This window comes from Salmo salar, chromosome 17 (genome assembly GCF_965601325.2).
Source record: "Salmo salar chromosome 17, fSalSal1, whole genome shotgun sequence".
Classification (NCBI taxonomy): domain Eukaryota; kingdom Metazoa; phylum Chordata; class Actinopteri; order Salmoniformes; family Salmonidae; genus Salmo; species Salmo salar.
In genome coordinates this window covers 45018755-45030997 of record NC_138307.1, presented here as the reverse complement: position 1 = coordinate 45030997, position 12243 = coordinate 45018755, and the positions used below count along the sequence as shown (strand labels likewise).

General features: G+C 41.5%; 1 protein-coding gene across 3 annotated transcripts; it reads left to right on the top strand.

Moving 5' to 3' along the window:
- Positions 1-202: 202 nt before the first annotated feature.
- atxn10 (ataxin 10) lies at positions 203-10796 on the top strand. 3 transcript variants are annotated; one of them, XM_045698481.2, is made up of 11 exons: positions 203-388; positions 650-826; positions 1139-1224; positions 1430-1526; positions 2157-2321; positions 2428-2508; positions 4184-4334; positions 4475-4580; positions 5208-5386; positions 6834-6897; positions 10594-10796. In XM_045698481.2, the coding sequence occupies exons 1-11, from the start codon at positions 249-251 to the stop codon at positions 10776-10778; spliced, it is 1431 nt and encodes a 476-aa protein (XP_045554437.2). In that variant the 5' UTR covers positions 203-248; the 3' UTR covers positions 10779-10796.
- Positions 10797-12243: the final 1447 nt, after the last annotated feature.

Here is a 12243-nt window from a genome sequence, read left to right as displayed (position 1 = left end):
CACAATAATCTGTAGCATGTGCTTTGCTTGTATGTACATATAGCTACCTATGTCTATTTCAAAAAAAAAAAACGAAAACCTATCCAATCATTTAAACTGCTGATGTCATCGCAATTAGAAGGTTTACATGAGTGTTGATATGGCGCTGAAATATCCTAATAGCGCCGCCTCTTTCCTGGTATTATCGTATCAAACAACAAAATATAACACGGAAGTCCCACCCACACTGGAGAGCGATACAAACAAACATGGCGGAACCCGCTTTGGAATCATGGATTAGAGTGGATTTTCCAACATTATTGAATGAAATCCTCGCTGAGAAGTTCCGTGAAAAACATTTACCTGTTTTACAATCACTGACAAATGCGTTACGAATTCAGGATTACAGGTGCGCAAAGGGAAGAGTTATGTAGCTAAATGTGGCTAACTAACTAGTTAGCAAACGTCCTCAGCTAAACAGTCCGAGGCAAGCTCAGGAGTAGCAGCTAGCCATCATGTTACCCATGTCCTGATTTTGTCTGTATAAATGAAACTTTGCTCGTTTTCTGTATGATCCATTATTCTCAAGTCTTCTGTGTTCAGTTTTCAAATGACAATTTTAAAAGCTACACCCAAGTCAACGTGTGTGTGTGTGTGTGTGTGCTCACAGAGACCGCAGTGAGGAGGAAGCCTTCAGGAGCCTAATGAAGATCCTGTCAAAGCTATCAGAGGAGATCCAGGCTGCAGGTGGAGAGGTTGAAGAGCTGATCCTGCAGTTGACTGCAGCATGCTTCAGAGCCCAGAGGAATGGCTGTGTACAGTGTGCACGCAACCAGTCCCTAATGAGGTGGGCTGCAATCAGTATTGAATCCAGTTTCCTTGACACACACAAAAGCATGCACACAAATGTTTTACATTGGGCCTACATTTAGTTCATTTACCAGACACTCTAATCCAATCTCACACACTCACAGTCAAGGAAGAGTTAATAACATTACCAAGCAAATCCACGTCCGTAGTTTTGTTTTCACAGGAATTTACACTTCAAAATCCTGGGGGTGTTCTATCTAACAGTTTCCCTGTAATGAAGTGTTCCCCCCTCTGTCCGGTTCTGTGTGTGGTTTGGTTAAAACATAAGCAAACCTACCTTGTTATCCAGGTCACTTGGTGCTATTGACCTGTCAATCAGAATCCTAGACATGCTTCAGAAACTGAAGTCTGACAACACTGACTACGTCTTTGAAGGTGATTGTTTTATTGTCCCTCCTATGGCTGAAGAGAATATGTGTAATCTCCTGATATTTGCAGTTGTGTGCTTGTAAAACAATTGTAGCATATTGTATAGTAACGGTTCAAATTTAATAGGGTTCTTAACATTTCTTAACATCTCTCTTAATGGTCTTCTTATACATGTCTGACTGTTGTTCTCTGCACTTTATCGTTGATCTAGCACTTCGATGTGGGGTACAGTTCATTGGAAACCTTGCTGTTGATAACCAGTTCTGCAAAGATGACATTTGGACGCTCATCTTTCCAGATCTTCTCTTGTAAGTACTTGGGCCCTACATCAGTTTCACCTCTCAAGGCCTCGACCTTATATGCAAATCATGTATGGGGAAATTAACGTGAAAGAATTAAGCTCGAGCCTTACATGGTTTTCACAATTCACATTAGGTCTTTATTGATCCTTTAGGCCTTCAAACAGCAATCTACGGGTTTTATGCATGAAAGCATAGTGTCAGCGAATCGTACCGGACTGGATCGAAGTTACTGATGTGTTGACTGTTTTTATTTGATTTTACAAACAATTGTATTCCTTCATTATCTTCCCCTAACCCTGCCACCCCTCCCCTAATTGGAGTACACTAATGGACAACAATACTTAGGCTTATACATACTATATACAATTTACAGACACAAAGTATTTTGCAGTAGTTATCTTTTTGTTTGTTTTTAATCCCATCCTTCAACTACCCTCAACCCATCCCATCTATCTCTGAAGATCATCCAGTTTGATTTCTATGTTGGCTGTGTTTGCAGGGCCCTTCTGGCTGTGGATGATGAGTGGGCATTGGCCTATTCCTTCATGGTGCTCCACACCTGTCTGTGTTGTCTGTGTTTGCAGGGATCTTATAGGTGTGAGTGATAAGTCAAGTCTGTGTTGTCTTTGATCACAGGGCCCTGCTGTGTGTGGATGATGAAAGGGCAGTGGGCTACTCTTCCATGGTGCTCCACACCTGTCTAGATGAACACAAGGTGGAGCAACTGGCTCATCCACGGAACATCCACCTGGCCCTGAAGGTCATGGAGCTGTGTAGGACTCGGTCAGAACTGGACTGGACGTAGGTACCCTCTGAGGGTTGTAGTTGGGTTTGGGAGATGGGGTTTGCTGTGTGTGTTAGATATACACACAGTATATAAACATGTATGGTACATATTTTTTTACAGGGTTTTGATTGCTACCCAGCACTTCCTCAAGTCCTCAGTGCTCGTTAAGAACATGTATGCAGGGATGAGCCATCAGGAGAGGTAACTCCATCTAGTTTATCCAATTAAAGTATCTAACTACTCTCGCAAATACTTAGAAACTACTATATCTACACCCAAAGTGAGCAATTCTTTCTCCTTTTGATGGTCCCAAATGTGTGATTGACATGAGTTTCCTCCTTACATTGATCTTCTAGAAAAGCTCTACTGTACAGTTGTGACCAAATGTTTTGAGAATGACACAAATAAACATTTTCACAAAGTCTGCAGCCTCAGTTTGTATGATGGCAATTTGCATATACTCCAGAATGTTATGAAGAGTGATCAGATGAATTGCAATTAATTGCAAAGTCCCTCTTTGCCATGCAAATGAACTGAATCCCCCAAAAACATTTCCACTGCATTTCAGCCCTGCCACAAAAGGACCAGCTGACATCATGTCAGTGATTCTCTCGTTAACATAGGTGTGAGTGTTGACGAGGACAAGGCTGGAGATCACCCTGTCATGCTGATTGAGTTCGAATAACAGACTGGAAGCTTCAAAAGGAGGGTGGTGCTTGGAATCATTGTTCTTCCTCTGAACCATGGTTACCTGCAAGGAAACACGTGCCGTCATCATTGCTTTGCACAAAAAGGGCTTCACAAGCAAGGATATTGCTGCCAGTAAGATTGCACCTAAATCAACCATTTATTGGATCATCAAGAACTTCAAGGAGAGCCGTTCAGTTGTTGTGAAGAAGGCTTCAGGGCACCCAAGAAAATCCAGCAAGCGCCAGGACCGTCTCTTAAAATTGATTCAGCTGCAGGATCGGGGCACCACCAGTACAGAGCTTGCTCAGGAATGGCAGCAGGCAGGTGTGAGTGCATCTGCACGCACAGTGAGGCGAAGACTTTCGGTGGATGGCCTGGTGTCAAGAACGGCAGCAAAGAAGCCACTTCTCTCCAGGAAAAACATCAGGGACAGACTGATATTCTGCAAAAGGTGAGCGCTACCATCAGTCCTGTGTCATGCCAACAGTAAAGCATCCTGAGACCATTCATGTGTGGGGTTGCTTCTCAGCCAAGGGAGTGGGCTCACTCACAATTTTGCCTAAGAACACAGCCATGAATAAAGAATGGTACCAACACATCCCCTGAGATCAACTATCCAGGAACAGTTTGGTGACGAACAATGCCTTTCCCAGCATGATGGAGCACCTTGCCATAAGGCAAAAGTGATAAATAAGTTGCTTTGGGAACAAAACATCGATATTTTGGGTTCATGGCCAGGAAACTCCCCAGACCTTAATCATGGGATTAAGGTCTGGGGAGTTTCTTGTGGTCAATCCTCAAGAGGCGGGTGGACAAACAAAAACCCACAAATTCTGACAAACTCCAAGCATTGATTATGCAAGAATGGGCTGCCATCAGTCAGGATGTGGCCCAGAAGTTAATTGACAGCATGCCAGGGCAGATTGCAGAGGTTCTGAAAAAGAAGGGTCAACACTGCATATATTGACTCGTTGCATCAACTTCATGTAATTATCAATAAAAGCCTTTGACACTTATGAAATGCTTGTATTTATACTTCAGTATTCCATAGTAACATCTGACAAAAATATCTAAAGACACCGAACCTGCAGACTTTGTGAAAATTAATATTTGTGTAATTCTCAAAAGTTTTGGCCACGACTGTACATAAATCCAGTTAATTACATAAATATTGATGGAGCTGCAGGGTTACATTGCTGGAGCTGATCTCTGCTCAGTTGGGAGAGGAGGACTCTGAGGATTGTGGGATCCCCCCCACCGTAGCTACCTTCCTGGCATCCTGCTTCCAGGAGCGATGTGGGGCCGTGCTCACACTCGCCTCCGAATCAGACAATGAGGTATCAACGATCCGATTGGTTGTATAAATTACCTGTTCCATAGCCTGGGTACCTGACTGTTTCTGCTATTGCTGTTTCTGTGACATTTTAGATTGCCTTTTTTTATTGGTTGATTGATTTTGTGTTGTATTTTGAAGGAGGCCCTGACTGTGATCAGCCTGTTAGATGTTCTCTGTGAGATGACCTCTGATCACAAACAGTTCATGTTCCTGCAGAACCATCCTGACCTCCTCAAGTCTACCGTTGGTAAATAAATAAGTACACCAAGGTCAATTGAACTGGAAGTTTACAAAACATTTTACCTATGATGCTTAGTCTTTTGACATTAGAGCCCTGATAAATGGCAGTTTTTTTGTTTGTTGTAAAAACCACCAGCATGTCACACTGTCTCAAATATCCATGACAAAGAAGGTGGACCACAGTTTAGAGTTTACACTATCACTACAAATCCAGTGACATAATATAGTTCTACTGTGTTGGAACGGAACTATGCCAGTTAAAGTACCAGCAGGTTCATGCCATTCTGTTGAGAGAGACGCTGTTACATTGAAACAGCAGTCACATCTTAATAATTGCATCTATCATCAGCAGGACTCTGATACTACACCTGAGGCAGGGGAATACCTCTCACCTCTTCTGTAGAACAGATTTCTCTGTCCAGTTGATCATTTTGCCTTTATGTTCTCTGTTGCCTTTTTCTGTTCACTGATTGTTATTTTGTCTTTTCCTGGGCCCTGGACGCTTTGTCCGACTTCTGATGTAAAAAGGGCTTTATAAGTAAATGTGACTGATTAATTGATATTCTGGTACTGTATCCCTTTGTGTGTAAAATGTGTGTTGTTCTCCTATTCATCTCTCTTTCTCCTCTTACAGATCTCCTGCAGCAGGTCCATGCTCTGGGGAAGACCAGTAAGAACGTATTTACTGCAGCTCAGAACTTCTCCTTGGCTCAGGGAGGAGACTGCTCCTCCTCTCCCTCTGTCAGCTTCAAGGCACATCTCATCCGTCTCATAGGAAACCTCTGTCACGGAAACACTGCCAACCAGAACAAGGTATGGATGGATGTATGAAAGAATGAAAAAACAAACAAATTCATATACTGTGTTGATCCCCAATGAGGGAAATATGTTTTGCCACCAGCAGCAGACATCAGACAAACAGTAGCGACACACAGGCATACAGCTGGCACAGATATAGTGCAGATAGTAGACAAAACATGGGTGTGGGGGTTGAAGATTAAATGACTGACTTTCTTGTGATGCAACACCATTGATAAACCACATTTCATCCCAGGCTTTGAAGTTTACTCACCCTACACAGGTTTTGTCTGTGAGCGCATCCTTTCAGAGTAGGATTTGCAAACTCCTTTTGAACCCTTAAATAAGTCCTTAGGGTGCTTTCTCAGTGTCTAAAAGAGCTGTTTAATCCTTGGAAAGGACAGATCAAGGGTCCAAAAGCATGTGTAAAAGGTCAGGCAAGGAGACTGTGTAAATGTAAAATGACACTTCCTATTCTAATCATCTCTGGTCGAAAGTAGTTCACTAAAGGGAATATGATGTCATTTGAGACACATTTTGAGTTAAATAGCACATACAGTAATCTCCTCATGCTGTATCTGTGCTTCCTGGGTCACACCAGAGAGACAATACGTGCTTTTGAGTCCATCGTGGCACTGAGCCATATTGGCTTCCTCATGGTGGTATTATTATTACATTAATGGAGGAAAGAGAAACATTCCTTACTCATTATCTGTTCCACCCCAGCTATCGGCAGCTATCACTGACTGTGATATAAACACATTTAATAGAAAATAAGAGGAATGGGGGGAAACTGGCATGTGTCCACTTGCATTGGCTTAAAAACCTTGCTCCCACTTTACAAGGCCCTTGAGAATCATAGTAGTTACCCTTCGCCGGCTCCCAGCTGGTTAATAATAATTTAATTGGATAATATTTGATTAAAGTATTTTTTTACATATAGGCTTAAGTTCATAATTTTATATTTTTAGTTAACGAAAAGTGCACACTTACAGTAACTAACTCAGCATTTTCTCTCTTGCTATGGCCATTCATGACTCTACCAATGAATTTGCAGAGTAACCGCATGTATGTAAATTAACCTATATAATTAGATGGGTGACAGAGACCAGTGCAACACGTTGTGACAGCTTTAGACCAACCCACAACCACACATGGCTATTTTCCATGGTAGTAGGGATTTCCTAAGGATAGGGACCTCAATGTTGACTAATCGGGACATAGATGTTGGTTAGTTATTGAGATTGTCCTATATAAACCAAGGAGAAACAACACTTAAACAGCTTCTTCTTGCATGAGGAAAATCACCATCTCAGCATTGTTTTAAATTGGCCCTATCCATAGACTCAAGCCAAACAGAATAATTAGGGAGACTAGTGTTTTTTTACTGTGTTTGGATGAGAAACTAGTTTTTTGCATTGTAAATATATTTGCTTTGATTATATTTTTGGTATTTTTCCAGGTTAGGAAACTGGATGGTCTTCCTCTCATTATGGACAACTGCAGTATTGACAGTAACAATCCCTGTATCCTTTTTGATTCGTCTAGAATCTAATGTCCCTTTGGTGAATAAATTATACTAGTCATGTAACTATCATGTTATAAGCCACTGTGGATGGATGTTAACCTAATGATCTTTCTACTTTTATGTATCATCCTTTTTGTCTTCCTGTAAGTAATTCTGGTGGCTGATGCGTACGTTTATCTACCATGTTTATAGTCATAAGTCAATGTTGGTGAATGATAGATATGTTACTGTATACACTCCCTATGTATTTATTTGGACACACAGTGACGCTAAAATGTGTACATTTGTCTTTATTCTCCAACATTTAGGATTTGACATAAAAAATGTAATTAGGCGACAGTATAGAATGTTATCTTTTATTTGAGGGTATTGCACTTAATGCATCTAGTCAAGTTTAGTATTTGGTCCCATATTCCTAGCATGCAATGACTAATGGCTCTACAAACTTGTTGGATGCACAGGAGTTAAAGTTCTCCATTGCTGTGATGGGATTTCTGTCATATTGATTCTGGAGAGGTTGTTTTTGAGATCAGTGTAGATCCTACTTATAGCTGCTGGCAAAGGAATTCAAATCCTGTACTTTATCACTCAGGATGTAACTTTGAAGTGCTACTATTTTTGCCATGTAATGTTGTAAAACAAAATCAGACCACCCCATAGTAGAATAGTTTGCCTATTTACCTAATCGGCTTGTTATGTGTTCTATGCCAGATAAATATTAATCTCGAGGCGCATTCAAGTTGTGAGAGCCATAGGGAGGGAAACATGTATTCTGATAAGCAGTCAATGCACAACAATTCTTTAATGCAATGGCCTTTGTTAATTAAGAAAGAGGGGGATCCCGGCTTTTCATTGCTACCACGTTTATTTCTCTACTCCTAAAATATTACACCTGGGGTTTTGGGCATGGTTTAGGTATAACTGCACAACAGAGCTCTTAAAGGGGCAATGGCGATGTAAAAGTGCAATGACATACGTTGTAATAGAAACAACAATTATTTTTCAGTGAATAATAATGAATAATTATTAATAATAATTTAATAATCAGGATGGTGTGACCAGTGGGGGAAATGCAAATGGACAAACCATGCTTCAGCCTATGTATTTATAGCCACGATGCTGCATCAGTTGGGCTACAGGTGATAATGCTTATTGCTAATACCACATCTGATGATATACAGTGCCTTCAGAAAGTATTCAGACCCCTTGACTTTTTCCACATTTTGTTAGGTTATAGCCTTATTCTAAAATTGATTAAATATATTTTTTTTTATACATTTACATAAGTATTCAGACCCTTTACTCAGTACTTTGTTGAAGCACCTTTGGCAGCGATTACAGCCTCAAGTCTTCTTGGGTATGATACTACAAGCTTGGCACACCTGTATTTGGGGAGTTTCTCCCATTCTTATCTGCAGATCCTCTCAAGCTCTGTCAGGTTGGATGGGGAGCATTGCTGCACAGCTATTTTCAGGTCTCTGTTCTATCAGGTTTAAGTCCGGGATCTGGCTGGCCCATGCTTCGGGACATTCAGAGACATCTTGCGTTGTCTTGGCTGTGTGCTTAGGGTTGTTCTCCTGTTGGAAAGCGAACCTTTGCCCCAGTCTGAGGTTCTGAGAGGTCTGGTGAAGGTTTTTATCAAGTATCTCTCTGTACTTTGTTCTGTTCATCTTTGCCTCGATCCTGACTAGTCTCCCAGTCCCTGCCGCTGAAAAACATCCCCACAGCATGATGCTGCCACCACCATACTTCATTGTAGGGATGGTGCCAGGGATGGGATGGTGTATTTTGACATGCACTTTCAACTGTGGGACCTTTATATAGACTGGTTAAACATATTTTTTTTTACCAATCTGTTATTAGGCTCATTTCTGGAGATGGAAATTCTATTTTAGATGGTGTCAGCATTGAATTTTCTTTTCATTTTGGAGTAGAAGAAAATCCCAGAACTGAGCTTCAGTCCACATGAATGTCATTCTACATTAATGTGGATGCTGCCTTGATCATGGATAGTTCTGAATAAATTGTGAATAATGATGAGTAAGAGAAAGTTACAGAGGAACAAAGATTCATACCCCCCAAAAAATGTTAACTTCCCCTGTTGTTAGTAATTGTGGGAGGTTAGTGTGTTTTGGGGGCATGATCGTTGTACATCTGTACGTTTCTCACACATTATTCACGATTAATTAATGATAATCCGTAATCATTGTAGCATTCACATTAATGTAGAAGTGTTCAGAAACATATTATATTTTTATTCACAACAAAAGTGGCTCCAAAATGACAGAATACATTATTTATCATTCATTTATTTTGGGCACAACATAATGCAAAACACAACCAAAACAAACTGCAAATGCATCCAACAAGTTTGAAGAGTCACAAGCTTGATGTAGTCATTGTGTGCTCGGAATATGGGACCAATTACTACATTTTATGCACTAAGTGAATTTGTCCAAATACTTATGACACGGTCAAATGGGGGGACAAGATGCATAAAGTGCATTCATTTCTAAACGTAAAACAGATATGTATGAAAATACCCTCAAATAAAAGGTTACATTCTGTACTTTTTCCTCATAAAATATTTGATCTCAAATCCAAAATGCTGCAGTACAGGGCCAAATTAAACGTTTTAGCTTCACTGTCCAAATAAATGTAGGGGAGTGTATGTCTACATACAAGTCACTGGTGAATAATTATACAGTATACGTCGTGTATCCATCATGTTTATACTGTTAGTGGATGTTGGTACTGACAGAACGGCAGCTTAGTTTGTGTCTGCCTCCGTCCACCCCCCAGGGACTAGCTGCCGGTCAGGGCACAGTGTCAGCTTGTCTTTTCACCAGGCGATGAGCTATTCATCTGAGCCCCACTCTCCCCCTGACCCCCTCAGGAAGGAAGTTGTCATCGACGGTTACTGTTGAGCTCCCTCTGCTCTTCTCAGGTGGGCCATAGCCAGACCCACGGGGCAAAAACTGTTTGAAGCAACGTTGTTTCCAAGTCAATTAAAAAAAATGTTTTTAAATCAATGTGAAAAACTGATTGGATTTGAAAAGTCAATATAAATCCAATGACATTAAATGTTTTGTTGATTTCAAGTAAAATTCACTTAAGTTGACAACTGAACCTAATGTAAACCAAAGCTAGATGTTGAAATGATGTCTGTGCCCCGTGGGTAGCTGTGCGGGCTTTGCCGGTTTGAGATTATTCTATTGGTCCATTCAGCCAGCCAAGCTCAATCAAGCACAGATAAATTATTTGAAGTGATTTAGAATACTATTTGAGCCCAGGTCTCAGCCACAGCTATATGGCCTGGTCACAGATGCTGACTGGGCATATGTGGAGAGGAAGGACTAGAGGGGGCGGGAGGCTGGGTCGCTTCCTTGTCATTCAAAATGGACACAGTACTCACTCACTGTACTGATAGTTTCCTGTACAGTGGGATGGTGGTAGCTAATTCAGAGTGGGGGTTAGTGTTACTTTACTGTGATTTGTGGTTGAAAGGGAGTATATGTGAATGTGTAGGAGACCAACCATTGTGGGTAGTTATGTGTAGAAAAAAGCTTTTGAGAGTCTAGTTTGTACATTCCTCTTGTTCCTCTCCCATAGTAAAAAAATAAGATTAACTCTCACTCTCTTTGTGCCATGAATGTATATGTAATGCTATCCTTAACTGTTGATTCTCCACCAGTCATCAGCCAGTGGGCCATCTTTGCCACTCGGAATATTCTAGAACACAACCTGGAGAATCAGGAGCTGGTGGCAGCTCTAGAATGTCGCGGGGTGGCCGATGACTCCGCCTTGAGGGCCATGGGCTTTAGAGTAGAGGAGAGAGATGGTAACGTGCTGCTCAAACCCTGTTCAAAGGACCCTTAAAGGTGTCTTAAACTCTAAGGACTATATTGTGCTGCTGCATTACTTTTTAGTGCACTATTGTTTTGCTCTGGTAGTGCACTACTTTTTAGCTCTAGCTCTTTTTAGCTTTAGCCTTGGTTAAACTGTGGGATGGCCTGGACCCAATGTTCTGCTGAGATTTGTTATGGTACAGAAAACGCGTAGGAGGGGCCCTTATTTAAAAGTATAGAGTGGTGTTATTTTAACATCTTTTGTGTTTCTTAAGTAAAGGGAAATGAAGTCAAGTGGACTCCTGCTGGTATCTGTGATATAGTGTTGGGGTTTAATCATCCAACAAAGGGCTACTCTGTTTCCTGCCCTTTCACCCCTCTGAGGGAGACTCTTAACATCGGCAGAGGGTGGGCTCTAATCCCAAAACCAATCAATTTTGCGGAAATCAACAAAAAGCGAGAGAATGACCAAAACATTAACGAACTGGACTGGAATGTCGATCTGACTTCAAGCTAGCTTCTGGAATTCTCACATTTTATGGAAACCTCAGGCATTTTGACTGGAGAATGTTTTTCGTTTCCACACAAATTATTTAAAACCAATTTATTGGTGCTAACCAAACGATACAGGGTGCCCCCTCCATTTCTAAGGATGTTGCTCAGGGAATGCATTTTGATTGTCTTGCTACAAGTGTTGCACAATATCTGCTTTTACCACCCTGTTTTGGCTTTTGGTGATAATAACAATGATACATAGGACCATTCCTGTCCTTCAGGTACCGCATGTTTCTTTACAACAACAAACCTTAGTTACATTTTAGATACATATTTGTTACGTATTCCAACCAACAACACCAGTCGTCAACTTCCTTACACATTTCAATAACCTAATCTATGTTATATGGCAGCTTTGTTTACTGTGTGTGTGTACTTTAACTAGTGTGGATCTTTAGCAGCCAGCTAGACAGAGGACAGACAGCCTGAGTGTGATTGGCAGTGTGTAGACAGTGAGCCGTTGTGTAAGTGGTAGTATATGTGTTTGTAGACAGAGAACAGGTAGTGTGAGTGGCAGTGCGTGTGAATCAGACCAGAAGTATTGGCTTGCAGAACGACCCCCCCCCCCCCCCCTCCACTGAATAAGCTGACCGTTCCTGACACCTCAACAATACATTGCTTTAATCACCCGGCCCACTCGCCGCTCCGCCCTATTTACTCTGTCCCTTATTTTTTAATGACAAAATGTATTGAAACAATCGGGTTGACTTTTCCCAATCCGCTGGGTATAGTGAGGGGAGCTTATGAGGTTCCGGTCCCCAGCATTTCAGACGGCTAACAAAACACAGCCTTTACTTCTGCTCCAGCGGCTGCCAGCAATGCTTTTCAAACACAGGAAAACACAGAGAGAGCGTCAGGCTGGCTGAATGCGGTGGCAGTCACAGCCGTCTATTCAACAACTTCAGGGTCAGGAGTAAACAGCTGTCCAACCGCAGTCAGGA